We start from the raw sequence: 13,537 nt of genomic DNA, 5'->3' as shown, positions 1-13,537 counted from the left end.
AAATAAAGAGAATGATTCACTCAATAATGGATGGGTTGGACGAATATTTTGCCTGACAATGATGAATGACAGATAGATCCAAGATTCACACAAACGGTTCTCGGATCTGGTGGAAAAGTAGGGAACAATATGAACAAGAATCTTTGTAAAAATGTAATTTTTGTATTTTTGCAAGAGAGGGAGTCCTCTTCTCAAAAGTGTTCTTATCAGAATCAAAGTTACATGCCCTTACATTGTCTCTTTTTTCTATATATATGGCCTTTTTCCGTGGAAACCCTAATAGTACAAATGTCAGGAATATTCACTAGAATATTTTTAGTACCCTATTTTGACAAATTAGTCGTTGCGAGTCTTGTCATCAATGGTCAATTTCGACCTCGACCCTCGTTGACATCTTGATTGCGTTAACCATCGATATCTTGACCACAACACATGTCGGCACCTCGATCATTGACCTCGTTGCGTCTTGGGTGAGCTCGACCGATAACTTTCTTTAATGTCATATTACGCTAAATATGTTGAAGACGGATTTTGGCCTAATTTTGGCCTATACAAACAGGCCAAGTATAATGTTGTATTGATTCTAATAGGAAGACCACTATAATAGGATAATGGAAATTGCAGCTAGGAAATAAAGGAAATACAGATAATGGAGTCACAGAGAGAAATAGTGAGGGCGAGTCCGAGAGAGAGACCCTTTCTCCATTATATAACAAATTTCTCCGGTTAATTGCTTAGACACATGTTCTCCCTCGTCTAGGTTCAATCTTAAAAGTATATAAATTTAGTCGTAAAATAGTAGTTATCAAATAAGTTCAAATAAAATATTTATACAAAATTTATGCAGCTTTAATTCTAATTTATACATATACACAATATTATTTTTTGATGAAGCGGGATCAATTGAACCCGCTTGTCACTACGTGCGTCGGACGCCACTGCTTGTTTAGCGTGGTAGCAGACCTTGGACCCCGTTTGTTCTTAACATTGTTCCTGTTCTAAGCAAATGTTCTGAAAGCACGCCGTTGATTGCATAGCGTTTAAACTTTCAGCTTTCGACTGGAATTCATTAGCTTCGAGGATTATATATTTTGTTTTTCCGAAAACAAACTTCATTCACCTTTAAAAGGATGGACCTAAATGTTCGCACTCTCCTTAATCGCGTAGAAAATTGAAATGCTTTTTGTTTCTTAAACTGACCCATATAATTGGAAATTATAAGCAAACAATTTTGGTGCACTTGTATTCACCAATCAGTAGTTTAAAGCCATAGTAAAAAGAGAACATTGTTGCTTTAGATAAGATGGATTCGAAGATAATCATGAGCTAATTAAAAATGATTGCATAATTTTTTGTTATTACATCCGAGATTTGCCAATTTCTCCAATTCTCCATTCTCCGTCGTTAATAAAAAAATCAAATGCCGATATTTAGTTCAACTTCATCATCTTCCTCGTCGTCATCCTCTTCAAAATCATGGATCCTTCATGGTCTAGCTGCGGGAGCTGCAATGGCCGCGGCTCTCGGGGCTCGAGCGTATCTTGGCCGATCCGGCAGGTTTCGGAGCCGGGTCATTGGCATTATACCAGCCCGTTTTGCTTCCACTCGCTTCCAGGGTAAACCCCTCGCTCATATCTTGGGCAAGCCCATGATCCAGGTATTTTCTAAGAACTCTCATTCTTTTTATTCAGCTAATAAAATTGCATGATTTGTTAATTGAAAACAGATTGTTGAAATAGAGCATAAACAACAAGCCACAAATTTCAAGAACATTCAGCTTGTACCGAATAATGTAATTACTGAATTTTATGGAAACTGCATATTATATACTCCCTAGTACCCCCTTTGTTTGAAATAACTTACCTCTGGTGTAGCTTTAATCAGGATGCACTATCGTACTCGTCATCTCGAAAGGAGTTGACAGTTGACACCCTCACCAGATTCAAATTCTTAATTGCAGAGAACATGGGAAAGGGCAAAACTTGCTGCTACCTTGGATCACGTTGGTACGTCTCCATTTGACCTAACTTTACTACTTTCCTATAACCCCAACCACAATCCCCGACAAAGAAAAACAGGAAAGAAAAGAGAGATTGAAAAAAAGAGAAGCAATAGTGGGTGTAGTGTAGTTGCTGATATGTTTGCATTGTCTAACAGTTGTGGCAACAGATGATGAAAAGATAGCTGCGTGCTGTCAAGGTTTTGGTGCTGAAGTAATAATGACTTCTGAATCATGTAGAAATGGTAAACATAACATCCACTTGCTTATTGATCCTAATTTTGCTACTTCTGGGAATTCCAGTGTTTGAAATTGCTAATGCTCAGTTGTTAATTTGAAGGAACCGAGCGTTGTAATGAAGCTCTTCAAAAGCTTGGAAAGAAGTATGACATTGTCGTAAACATACAAGGAGATGAACCACTTATTGAACCTGAGATAATAGATGGCATTGTCAAAGCCCTGCAGGTAAAGTTCCTTCTTTGTTTTTTCCCGACACTGATATGAATTTCTGTTGAACTTTCTGAAGTTAACTCTGACAAAAGGCTGTCACTTGTTTGCCTTTGGTAAAATGTAATCACAGCTGGCCTTCTCCACTTATTCCCTGGTTTCTATTTTTGATAGGTTCATCGTTAACGGTCAAGTGCTCATTAACTATTACCCTTTCCGTCACAAATGAGTTGCTTTTCATAAAGAGTGTTCAAGCATATATATTTGAGATAGTGTTGAACGATCTCCACCGATACATTTTCTTATGCACCCTGGAAGCTTGTCTATCCTTTCCAACAAATCCTTCTCCACCATCCAGGGAAGTTTCTTGCATTTGCTATCTTATTGCCAAAAAATTGGAAACCTCTGTAATCTTTCATATTCTTCTCTCCTAGTTACTTGCTGGCTTACCCAAACTCTTGTGCTTCATCACTGAGTTGACTTATCTCTGTGAAGAGGAAGTTTCTTGCCTTTTTCGTACACACTAGCTATTATTTGAAAGACATCTCCAATTAAGTCAAGCATAATAGCGAATTCATACTTTCTTCCTCAATATGTGCTCAATCAAAATAGTTCTACCTCATTTGGGAGTGGATTAGTTCTTAATCATTTTTAAAGGTACTTAAACTATCATAAATGAGAGGTTTGTATTTTTATAAACTATTATTCTAATATGGAGGTGGCTTATCATACTCATACCGTCTAAAACCTTACTTATTTAGACGTGTATTTCTAGATATTACACTGTTAATGTTAATAAGTTGGTTAATTGTTGTTAGAAAGAGGGAAGGGATTAAACTAATGCTATGCTCAAAGTAATATAAAATTTAGTTGCGGCCACTTATCAGAAAAGAGTGGATAAGCTGACATGGACGGTGGACCCTCAAATGAATGGTTGAACACAATGTTTTTCACAAAGTGAAGATATAAACATTTCGGATCCTGTATTAACTATTATCTTCATCATATATTAACTCAGTATGATCGGGGAGATTTAGAGAAGTTAAAGTTTGAATAGGACCTTAATGATGTGTTTTGGTGTTATATCTTGAATTTTAGTGAAATTCTTTGAGGAAGAGTTATAATTTCCAAGGAAGGCAAATCCCCCTCTAAAAAAAACAACGAAGATATCAGTTTAAGGTCAATATAAACTGCTTAGTCTAGTTTAAATCATTTGACTTGGCACTGTTTGCCATTTATGAAAAGATGTTAATTTTATTGGGGAATGTGCAAAACTGATTGCAGATCAGAGAAAGGAAAAAAATTAACTATAGAGTAATGTGAGAGTTAGCCCTTGCGAGTGAAGCCAAAATTGCAAAAGGCTTTAGCTACTGCATGGTCTAATATTACCATCAATTCACGGTAGTCCTAAAGCTGCCTCCTAATTGACTTCATGATTATTTTACATAAATATATGTATGAGCAGATTATCTACGTTTGAGACAATCATTTCACGATATCATCTCTTGGGATGACGGGTACAGGGTAGTCAATTGCCACAAAACCTGCATTATGTGTAGTCATATATCATACTTATATTGTCAACGTATGAGGAAAGGAGTTTAGCTTTTACAAGAGTTGTAATGTAATTTCATCTCCTCACAACTTTCTTTCTGCCTCTATAGCCAGTAGTATAACTTTATCATAAAATTACCAAAGGATTACTCTGTATTTGTGCAGGCTGCACCAGACGCGGTCTTTAGCACTGCTGTGACGTCTTTGAAACCTGAGGATGCATTTGATCCAAATCGTGTTAAATGTGTGGTTGATAATCGTGGTTATGCAATCTATTTTTCCCGGGGATTGATCCCTTATAACAAGTTAGTCATGATTCTCTTTAAAATCTATTGCGGTGGTATTTCTTATCTACTTTGTGATAAAACCTCATCACTTTTGTGCTAACTTTCAGGTCTGGCAAGGTTAATCCTCAGTTTCCTTACTTGCTGCACCTTGGAATTCAGGTATTGAGTAATACATCTATAGTGCAACTATCATTAGTTTCTCTGGAAAAATCTTGTATGACTGAGCAATTGTCTTTCTCTTATTTCATATACAGAGCTATGATTCGAAGTTCCTGAAAATATATCCAGAATTGGAACCTACTCCATTGCAACTTGAAGAAGATCTTGAACAGTTGAAGGTCCTTGAGAATGGATACAAGATGAAGGTACCAAATCTGCATGCTTGACTCATTTGCTTACTCGTGCTTTGATTATACAATTGGAGACTCTCGTCAAGTTATACCTTTGTATGCTAATTGATTGTGTCTGAATATTTTGGGAAAACAGTTCAAAGGAAAAAAGAAAAGTTTTTCTCCTTCTATGATACAAAATACTTAGACGTTAGAAACTTACCCGCACCTGATGTTGACACTAAATCAATGAATGCAAGACATGTGTCTTTCGTATACACATTTCTCACTTAACTATGGTTAACGTGATATGGATTCTCAGTTTAATTTTTAACTGCTAAAGTTAAATTGCTTGTATAAACAGCAGATGCGAGTAAGTATTTACCATATGTGGAGTGTGGACAGAAAAATTATAGTCTTTTGGATGTAACTATAAATTAACAAAAACAAAAAAGATAAACTGAGAAGAAAAATCGTCTACAAGGTTAATCAGTTTGTATCGATGTCCTGCCTTGTTGCAGCCTTTCATTTATTTGCACATCTAATTTTCCTAGTTGGTTTGCTCCTCTTGTTCTGATTATCTATCTAGAGTGTATTTATATAGTGGATGGATCTCGTCCTGTATGCAGGTGATAAAAGTTGACCATGAGACTCATGGTGTTGACACTCCGGAAGACATAAACAAGGTAGAGCGGTTCATGCTGGAGAGGAACTTGTCTTAGAGCAGAGTAAGTTTATATTGGATGACTTTGGTGTTGTATAAAGCTATAGATGTTGAGCTTTCTGGAAGCAATTCTTAATTGGAATTAGTGGACAATTGATGTTGCTGAATTATACATGTGAAGATGAAAGAACAATCCTGCGAATAGTTTATATTTTGGTGTTTGTGATGTATACTGTCTACAACCTTACCGGGGAGTGGGGACTAGTTATTTCCGTCGATTTGCAAGTTTATGTGTTTCTTATTATTTCAATGGGTGAAATACTGGAATTTGGGTTATGTCTACAGGGCAGCCCTCTGTCTGTGCTTAACAGTGCATTGCGTGAAAGCGCTTTAGAGGTACAAGCTGACTTTTGACTTCCTAGGGTGTGAATAAGATATTCTGTGTTGCATTGGTAGCATTGAGTCTGCCTTGGATTTTCTTTGTTGTCGCCAATATCTAAAGTTAAATGGATTGAGTTGGTAATGGTAGTCGGGCATTGGGTTGTACATGGTTGCAGGTGGTAGCTTCTTGATTAGTTTGGCTCTTGGAATGAAACTGCACACCGGTGTTGCCATTTCAATGGGTAATACTAGCTTGGTATAAGTTTCAATTTATAAGAAACCAGAACAGATTAGTGCTACTAGCAATATTTATAATTTTGATTGTTCAATAGAGGCACTGAAAATGTTTCATAATTGGTGGAAGATAAATCGATCGAGTCATCATAAGAATATGAGGACGAGTGACTTTGGACTCTTAGAAAAAGCAAAATAAACAAAATCTGGAAAAGACTGAAGATTTCCATTTACCATGGAGTCTAGACTACTCTAGAATAAAAGAGAGAAACAAAGTAAGAACAGTGTGCTACATGTATTTTTTCTTAGAGAAATGTCAGTGTTATCATGTACATTAATGGCTTGTAGAAAAGCTCCAAAAGAAACTACGCAGCTAGTATATCTGACTGTTGCAACTGTGGATTGCGCAACTAACCACCGACAGCAGCTAGCAGAAAATGAATCAGCGGGCAGCAGGTGTTGGTACCGATTCCGTGATCAACTGAACCTCTGTCTTGAAAAGAAGGAAGGAAAGGGATTCCAGTGAAAAATAAACAAACCCACCGGGTGAGTGAGTCACAAACGATCCGAAACTCTTTCCCACCACACAATGCCACGCTGGTCCGTATACCGAATCAAACTCCTAAAACCACAATGTGGAAAAAAAAAAAATCAAAATGTTTGAACTCGAATTTGAAACTAAAGGGGAACAAGAGCTAAAGAGATAGTGAAGTACTCGTACCTTTTTAAGGGAGCGAGCGAGGAGGGTGGGGTTAGGACGGTGAGGGGAGGGGTGGAGGAGGAGAGTTTTGGCGTAACGAAGGGCGTGTTCTTGCATGGTGAAAGGCATGTCAGCTGATCTGAGTCGCACGTTTAGGCTGATGGCGAGAGCAGCAAGCTTCACTTCTTCTTCTGTCGATATAAACTTGCCATTGTCGTTGCTCTTAGGCCTCTGGCGCCGGGAAAGAGTAGAAGAAGAAGTAGAGTGCATGGGCATAAGGAGTTTTTTTGTTTTTTTGTTTTGAGGAGGAACTTTGCTACGGTTGTTTCAAATATTGATTTGGGCAGAATTTCTCTGTAGTCAATCAGGAAAATAGATGAGTTGAAACTTTTGACCATTCAGACAAACAGACTGACCCAACCACAGGGCGAGGGCGGGTACGTTTGAAGTTCTTTTTTACCTACTACCCAATATAGTACTGTATTTATTACTAGTAAATAAATCCTGTCTTTTTTGTTTTTTTTATTATTCCATTATATTTTCTAGCATCATGAATTAATTTTATATGTATAGCACGTTAAGGCACAAGTCTAGCCAGGACTCTTTTCTATACTCACTCCCAAAAACATTGAGATTTGGACCAAGTGAATCCCCAATGATATTTGATTTTTTGTGAAATAAAATATGAACATTTAGAAATTATAAAATGTATAAGTCGTAATATTTTATACTTAAGTGTATTCTAAAAGTTGAGATTAATATAATAAAGAAATTTTTATTCAACTCTTTAATTGATAACAGTACTATATAAAATGAGAGGAGTATTAATTCCTCCCGTTGTGGAAGGCGTGGAAGTGGCGACATAAGGGAGAAAAGACGGAGCGTGGAGGCAAGGAAATGAGTCATGACAATGTTGGGTAAGGGGGGTGTTTGTGGGGGGGGGGGGGGGTTCTAAGTTCTAAGTTTTTGTGCTAATAATAGTCTGAGACTACACGAGGATGGCATGGGAGATTCCCAAATATTGTGTTTCCAAATGGTTTTTCACATTTTGTCTCCTCTTCCACCAAAGTCAAGACTCAAATCGCAACACCTTTCTCTTCTTTTTTGTCTATTATATGCAACTCTCATGAATATTATGACCTCTGGATGCTATTATTGCTGTCATTGCGCTTTTGTTTGTAAATAAAAAATAAAAAAATCATTCTAACATATTGATTTCGAAATTTTCTGAACAAATTTACAATTGTTTATTGGCGCTTTTCCCCTGGACACTTTATAAGCTTTTAGAGGTAGTACCGGTGTTTCTTATTTCTTCACTACGGTATTTGATAATCAGTAGAAAATGATAGGACGAGCATTACTTTAAATAGCAATTTCGACCGTTTACTTTCACCAACGAAAAAGCTTTTTTCCCCCAAATTCTATTGGTTATCCAACAGTTAGTACTCAGTTCTGTCGTGAGTGATAGACATAGACTGAATCAAATGACTAACGTTACGTTGGATAAACTTGGAAAAGCTCATCATGAAGAATAAGTTACAAGGCTCATAAAATATAAAAATGTAAAACAACTAGATTATTTCATACTTTCCCCACCCAACACTAAGAGGGGTAAAAATGTTGGAAAGAATTATATTTGGAAACAATTTCTTTGAGATTATTAGATATCACCGAAAAGTCTCTTCTCCTATTCATTTAATCCCCCTCTTCGCCACCCCAAAAAAAAATGGAAAAAGAGAAAATGATGTAAGGTTCAGAATGGGCCAGTAAATATTACTTGCACTGTGGTCTCCGTTGATCCAGTGGCCCAATTACAAATGGATAACAAAAAATGAGATTTTAGTTATATGTACTGCATTAGAAACTTATTTACCCTCATTCTTTATGTTTTAACTTAATTACAAGTTGATATACAATTTACTAATTATATATAAATTAATATTAATGAGTATCCTTTTATATTAGGAATTGAATAGGGAATCCCCATCCCTTAATAGCTGCTCTCTCTCTCTCTCTCTCTCTCTCTCTCTCTCTCTCTCTCTCTCCTTCGATGTTCTCTGTTTTTTATCCTTTCATGTTGTATAGAATTTTAACGGAATTCATCAATGGATTTCAATCGTTTTACTATAGAGTTTTAATTTTCTTTCCTGTTGCACAATTGATGTTTGAATTGAAATTGTCAATCAATAAATTTTGAATAGGTTTGACTCTCCACCATTAACAGCCATTAAAAAACTTCAAAACCTTGCATTCGAATTCGGGTTTTCACAAAAAAATATTTTTGGATTGGGTGTTGTTGCAAACAATTAGGAATATTGTTTGAAGTTTATATCTCAATTTTGAGGGGGTTTGGTGAAGATTAGAGTTGATTTTGGCTGGATTTCAAATTGAAACTCGAAAAAGAAGAAGAAGAAGAAGAAGAAGAAGAAGAAGAAGAAGAAGAAGAAGAAGAAGAAGAAGAAGAAGAAAAAGAAGAAAGAACACATGACATATAAATATAAAATTATATTAAAGTTATATTATACTTGTATGTAAATTGTATTTAAGTTGTATTCTATTGTAGTTATATTTTTTTTTTATTTGAGTATTGTATTTAAAGTTGAAAAGCAATTGTATAATGTTTGAATCTTTGTATGAAATTTGTATTTAAGTTATAAATACTGTCTTTAAACAAAGTTGTTGATATGTATCAAAATTGTATTAACATAGGAAGTTTTGATTGAAATTTCAGAGAGGAAGAAGAACACACCACATACAAAATATACACAAATCATATACAAAATACATACAAAAGACATTGTATAATTTTTGTATAAAAATTATATTTAAGTTGTATGATATTATAATTATATTTAACTGGGTAAAAATAGTGTATGAAAGTAGTAGATAATTTATCAATAAGTTGTATACTATATAATTAGCTGTATAAAATATATTTTTAGTTTATATGTTGTTGTAGGTGTATCAAATTTGTATCAAATTTGAATATTCAGACATTCAACTTGTCTAGTTTAGGTGTTGTCTATCGTTAGCGTCTCTATTGCTTTGGTTTAGCGCTACTTTCTAGTTCAAGCTACTAAAATAATTTTATAAGATTTGGTTCTCAACTAGGGAGAGCACCAAGCAGTTCCATGACTCCAAAATTGTCACGACCCGAAATTCTCACATTCAGGACCGTGATAGCGCCTAACATTTCACTTGCTAGGCAAGCCAACGTTAAAATAATCTTAACCATTTTAAAGCAAATTAAGATAAACAGAAGTCAATTATTGAAATAAAGTGCGGAAGACCATAACTACCGAATCATCACAATACATCTCCGAATCTGGTGTCACAAGTGCACGAGCTACTAGAATAATACAAATAAAGGTATGAATAAAATTCAAGTTGTTTGAAAGATAATACACAGCAAAGAAAAGATAGAAGGGGACTTCAGAACTGTGAACGTTGTGCAGTTATACCTCAAGTCTCCTCTGAGTAGCTGAATCTGAGCACGTCTATGGTACGCCGCTGGGACCAACTCCAAAATTTATACAAGAAGTGCAGAGTGTAGTATGAGTACAACCGACCCCATGTACTCCGTAAGTGTCGAGCCTAATCTCGACAAAGTAGTGACGAGGCTATGACAAGACACATACGTAAACAACATGTGCAAGTATATACATATACGAAGCAATATTGAACACAGTAATTAACAAGTTTTACAAATTTGGGAGGGGCTGATATAATAATTTCAGCAGGAGAATTATCACTTAGCAGCCTATTAATTCCTCAACAATAAATGAGCAACTGATAATATAAAAATGGCACGGCACCACTCTTCGTGCTTTTACTCTCATTCCTCCCATAAACTGATAAATAAATAAATAATAATAATAATAATGATAATAATAATAATAGGCACGACATCACCCTTCTTGCTTTAACTCTCTTTTGGAACGGCATCACCCTTCGTGCTTTTACACTCTCTAAAAATGGCACGGTATCACCTTTCGTGCTTTTACACTCAAAAATGACACGGCAACACCCTTCGTACTTTTACACTCTTTCTCACCATGACAATGATAGTATAAATAATAAAAATAGCACAGCATCACCCTTCGTACTTTTACACTCTTTCTCACCATATTCAACAATAATTAAATCAATAAATATTTCATGAATAATGATCAAATAATCAATAATAATTTTAAGCATGAATATCTTAATTAAATAAGCAATTATTCAAAATAAAATAAATTCCTCCGGCATGCTTTGACTCAACCATAATGCATAAGTACCCGTCACCTCACATATACGTTGTACCCGCACATTGAATCACGTAGCAAATAGACAAATAAATCCTACTCCCTCAAGTCAAGGTTAACCACGACACTTACCTCGCTTGCAACCAAATTTAAGATTCCAATAAACCTTTTCCTCCCAAATTCGTGTCCGAAATCCTAAAATCTAGTCATAAACAATTCAATCTACTCAATACAAATCGTAGGAATTAATTTCGTATGCAATTAAAAAAAATCGGATTAAAAACCGAAATTCATCTAAAAAAATAAATAGTGGGACCCACATCTCGAATCCCGAAAAAACTCACGAAATCCGAACACCCGTTCCGATACGAGTTAAACCATACAAAAATTATCGAATTCCGACATCGGATTGACCTTCAAATCTTAATTTTATATTTTTGGAAGATTTTATAAAAATCTGATTTTTCTTCCATAAATTCACGGATTCATGATGTAAATGAGTATGAAATCATGGAATATAATCAATATAGAATAAGGAACACTTACCCCCAATGAATTTCTTGAAAAACCATGAAAAATCGTCACAAACCGAGCTCTCAAAGTCTAAAATGTTAAATAATATCCAAACCCTCGGTTACATAGTACACAATTCTGATTTCCCAATGTGTGGTCCGCACATATTTAAGTGCTGCCACACATTTTTAAGTTCTGCAGCCGCACAATTTTGAGTGCGGCTGCACTTCACTGTGACAGCTTAGCAGGCTTCAATAAAATATGCATAATTTTCTGTACGAATATCCAAATGATTAATGCTATACCTTTCTGGAAACTAGATTCAAAGGGCTACAACTTTCAATTTTGATGCATCTTCAAATTCGTTGTGGATTGAAAGATATAAGCTTCTTAAGACAGACTATCGAACCTGTAAAACCCCTTAAGTGCGGCCGCACACAAAATTGTACGGTTCGCACTTTTCCTTTGAAGTGCGGCCGCACACAAAATTGTGCGGTCCGCACTTGTCCTATGCGGTCCGCACTTTTCCTCTGAAGTGCGGTCGCACTCAAAATTGTGCGGTCCGTATTTTTCCAAAAGTTCCAGAACAACATTAGAGTGCCGAAATGCCCGGACTCGCTCAAAACTCACCCCGAAACTCACCGAGCCATTCGAGATCCCGTTCAATTATATCAACCAGTAATGTAACATAATACAGACTTACTCGGGGTCTCAAATAACATCAAAATTATAATTCACATCTTGATTCGGACTTAAAAGTTTCAAACTCTTTCTTTTACAAAACTTATGCCGAAACATATTAAATGAATCTGGAATGACTTCAAATTTGGCACACAAGTCATAAATGACATAACGGAGCTATTCCAATTTTCTGAATTGGATTCCAACCCCGATATCAAAAAGTCAAATCCGTGGTCAACTTCGAAAATCTTTAGCCTTTAAATTTCTAGTTTCTGTTAAATGGCCATAACTTGAGCTAGGGATCTCCAAATTAAATTTCGGGTATATGCCCAAGTCCAAAATCACAATACGTACCTACCAGAACCGTCAAAATACTGATCCGGATCCGTTTGCTCAAAATGTTGACCGAAGTCAACTCAGTTGAGTTTTAAAGCTATATTACACATTTTAATCAAATTTTCATATAAACACTTTCCGTAAAAATTTGCGGAATGCGCACGCAAGTCGAGGAATGATGAATAGTGCTTTATTTTTCAGGTCTTAGAACACAGAAATAATTATTAAATTTAAAGATAACCTTTTGGATCATCATATTTTCCACCTCTAAAACAAACGTTCGTCCTCGAACAGAATTAGAAAAGTACCTGAGCTGGTGAAAATGTGTGGATATTTACTCCGCATGTCCGACTCGGACTCCCAAGTTGATGTTTTTACCGGCTAACCTCTCCATTGCACCCGAACTGAAGGATAACTCTTAGACCTCAACTGTCGGACCTGCCGGGCTAGAATAGCTACCGGCTCCTCCTCATAAATCAAATCCTTGTCCAATTGGATTGAGCTGAAATCTAACACATGGGACGGATCACCATGATATTTATGGAGCATATACACATGGAACACTGGATGAACCACTGATAAACAAGATGGTAATGCAAGCTTGTAGGCTACTTCGCCCACCCTTTTAAGAATTTCGAAGAGTCCTATATACTTAGGGCTTAACTTGCCCTTCTTTCCGAACCTCATTACACCTTTCATAGGTGAAACCTAGAGCAATACTCTTTATCCAACCATTAATGCAATGTCACGAACTTTATGGTCGGCATGACTCTTTTGCCTAGACTGAGCTGTGCGAAGTCGATCCTGAATAACCTTGACCTTATCCAAGGCATCCTGTACCAAATCAGTACCAACAACCGAGCCTCTTCCAGTTCAAACCAGCGAACTGGCGAACGACATCGCCTCCCGTACAATGCTTCATACGGAGACATCTGAATGCTCGACCGGTAGCTATTATTATAGGCAAACTCCGCAAGTGGCAAGAATTGATCCCAAGAACCTTTAAAGTCTATAACACAAGCGCGAAGCATATCTTCCAATATCTGAATAGTGCGTTCTGACTGTTCGTCTGTCTGTGGATGAAATGTTGTACTTAACTCAACTCGCGTGCCTAACTCACGTTGTACAGCCCTCCAGAAGTATGAAGTGAATTGCGTACCTCGAT

The 13,537-nt window shown here is 36.3% G+C and overlaps 1 protein-coding gene across 1 annotated transcript; it reads left to right on the top strand.

The window, feature by feature from the left end:
• Window positions 1-1,004: 1,004 nt before the first annotated feature.
• Window positions 1,005-5,590, top strand: LOC107813341 (3-deoxy-manno-octulosonate cytidylyltransferase, mitochondrial). Its single transcript, XM_016638597.2, has 8 exons — window positions 1,005-1,657; window positions 1,961-2,006; window positions 2,158-2,244; window positions 2,340-2,464; window positions 4,166-4,305; window positions 4,395-4,446; window positions 4,542-4,652; window positions 5,246-5,590. The coding sequence occupies exons 1-8, from the start codon at window positions 1,421-1,423 to the stop codon at window positions 5,336-5,338; spliced, it is 891 nt and encodes a 296-aa protein (XP_016494083.1). The 5' UTR covers window positions 1,005-1,420; the 3' UTR covers window positions 5,339-5,590.
• The last annotated feature ends 7,947 nt before the right edge of the window (window positions 5,591-13,537 follow it).

This window comes from Nicotiana tabacum, chromosome 2 (assembly GCF_000715075.1).
Source record: "Nicotiana tabacum cultivar K326 chromosome 2, ASM71507v2, whole genome shotgun sequence".
Taxonomy (NCBI): Eukaryota; Viridiplantae; Streptophyta; class Magnoliopsida; order Solanales; family Solanaceae; genus Nicotiana; species Nicotiana tabacum.
The sequence above is the reverse complement of the archived record's forward strand: the minus strand, read 5'-3'. Positions and strand labels throughout refer to the sequence as shown.

What these genes read in the sequence shown, in the direction of transcription:
- LOC107813341 (XM_016638597.2), top strand. Translation starts at nt 1,421, where the DNA reads ATGCCGATATTTAGTTCAACTTCATCATCTTCCTCGTCGTCATCCTCT. An exon ending in TGCTGCACCTTGGAATTCAG is followed by an intron (nt 4,447 to 4,541) that starts GTATTGAGTAAT and finishes TTTCATATACAG; the next exon opens with AGCTATGATTCGAAGTTCCT. An exon ending in AGAATGGATACAAGATGAAG is followed by an intron (nt 4,653 to 5,245) that starts GTACCAAATCTG and finishes TCCTGTATGCAG; the next exon opens with GTGATAAAAGTTGACCATGA.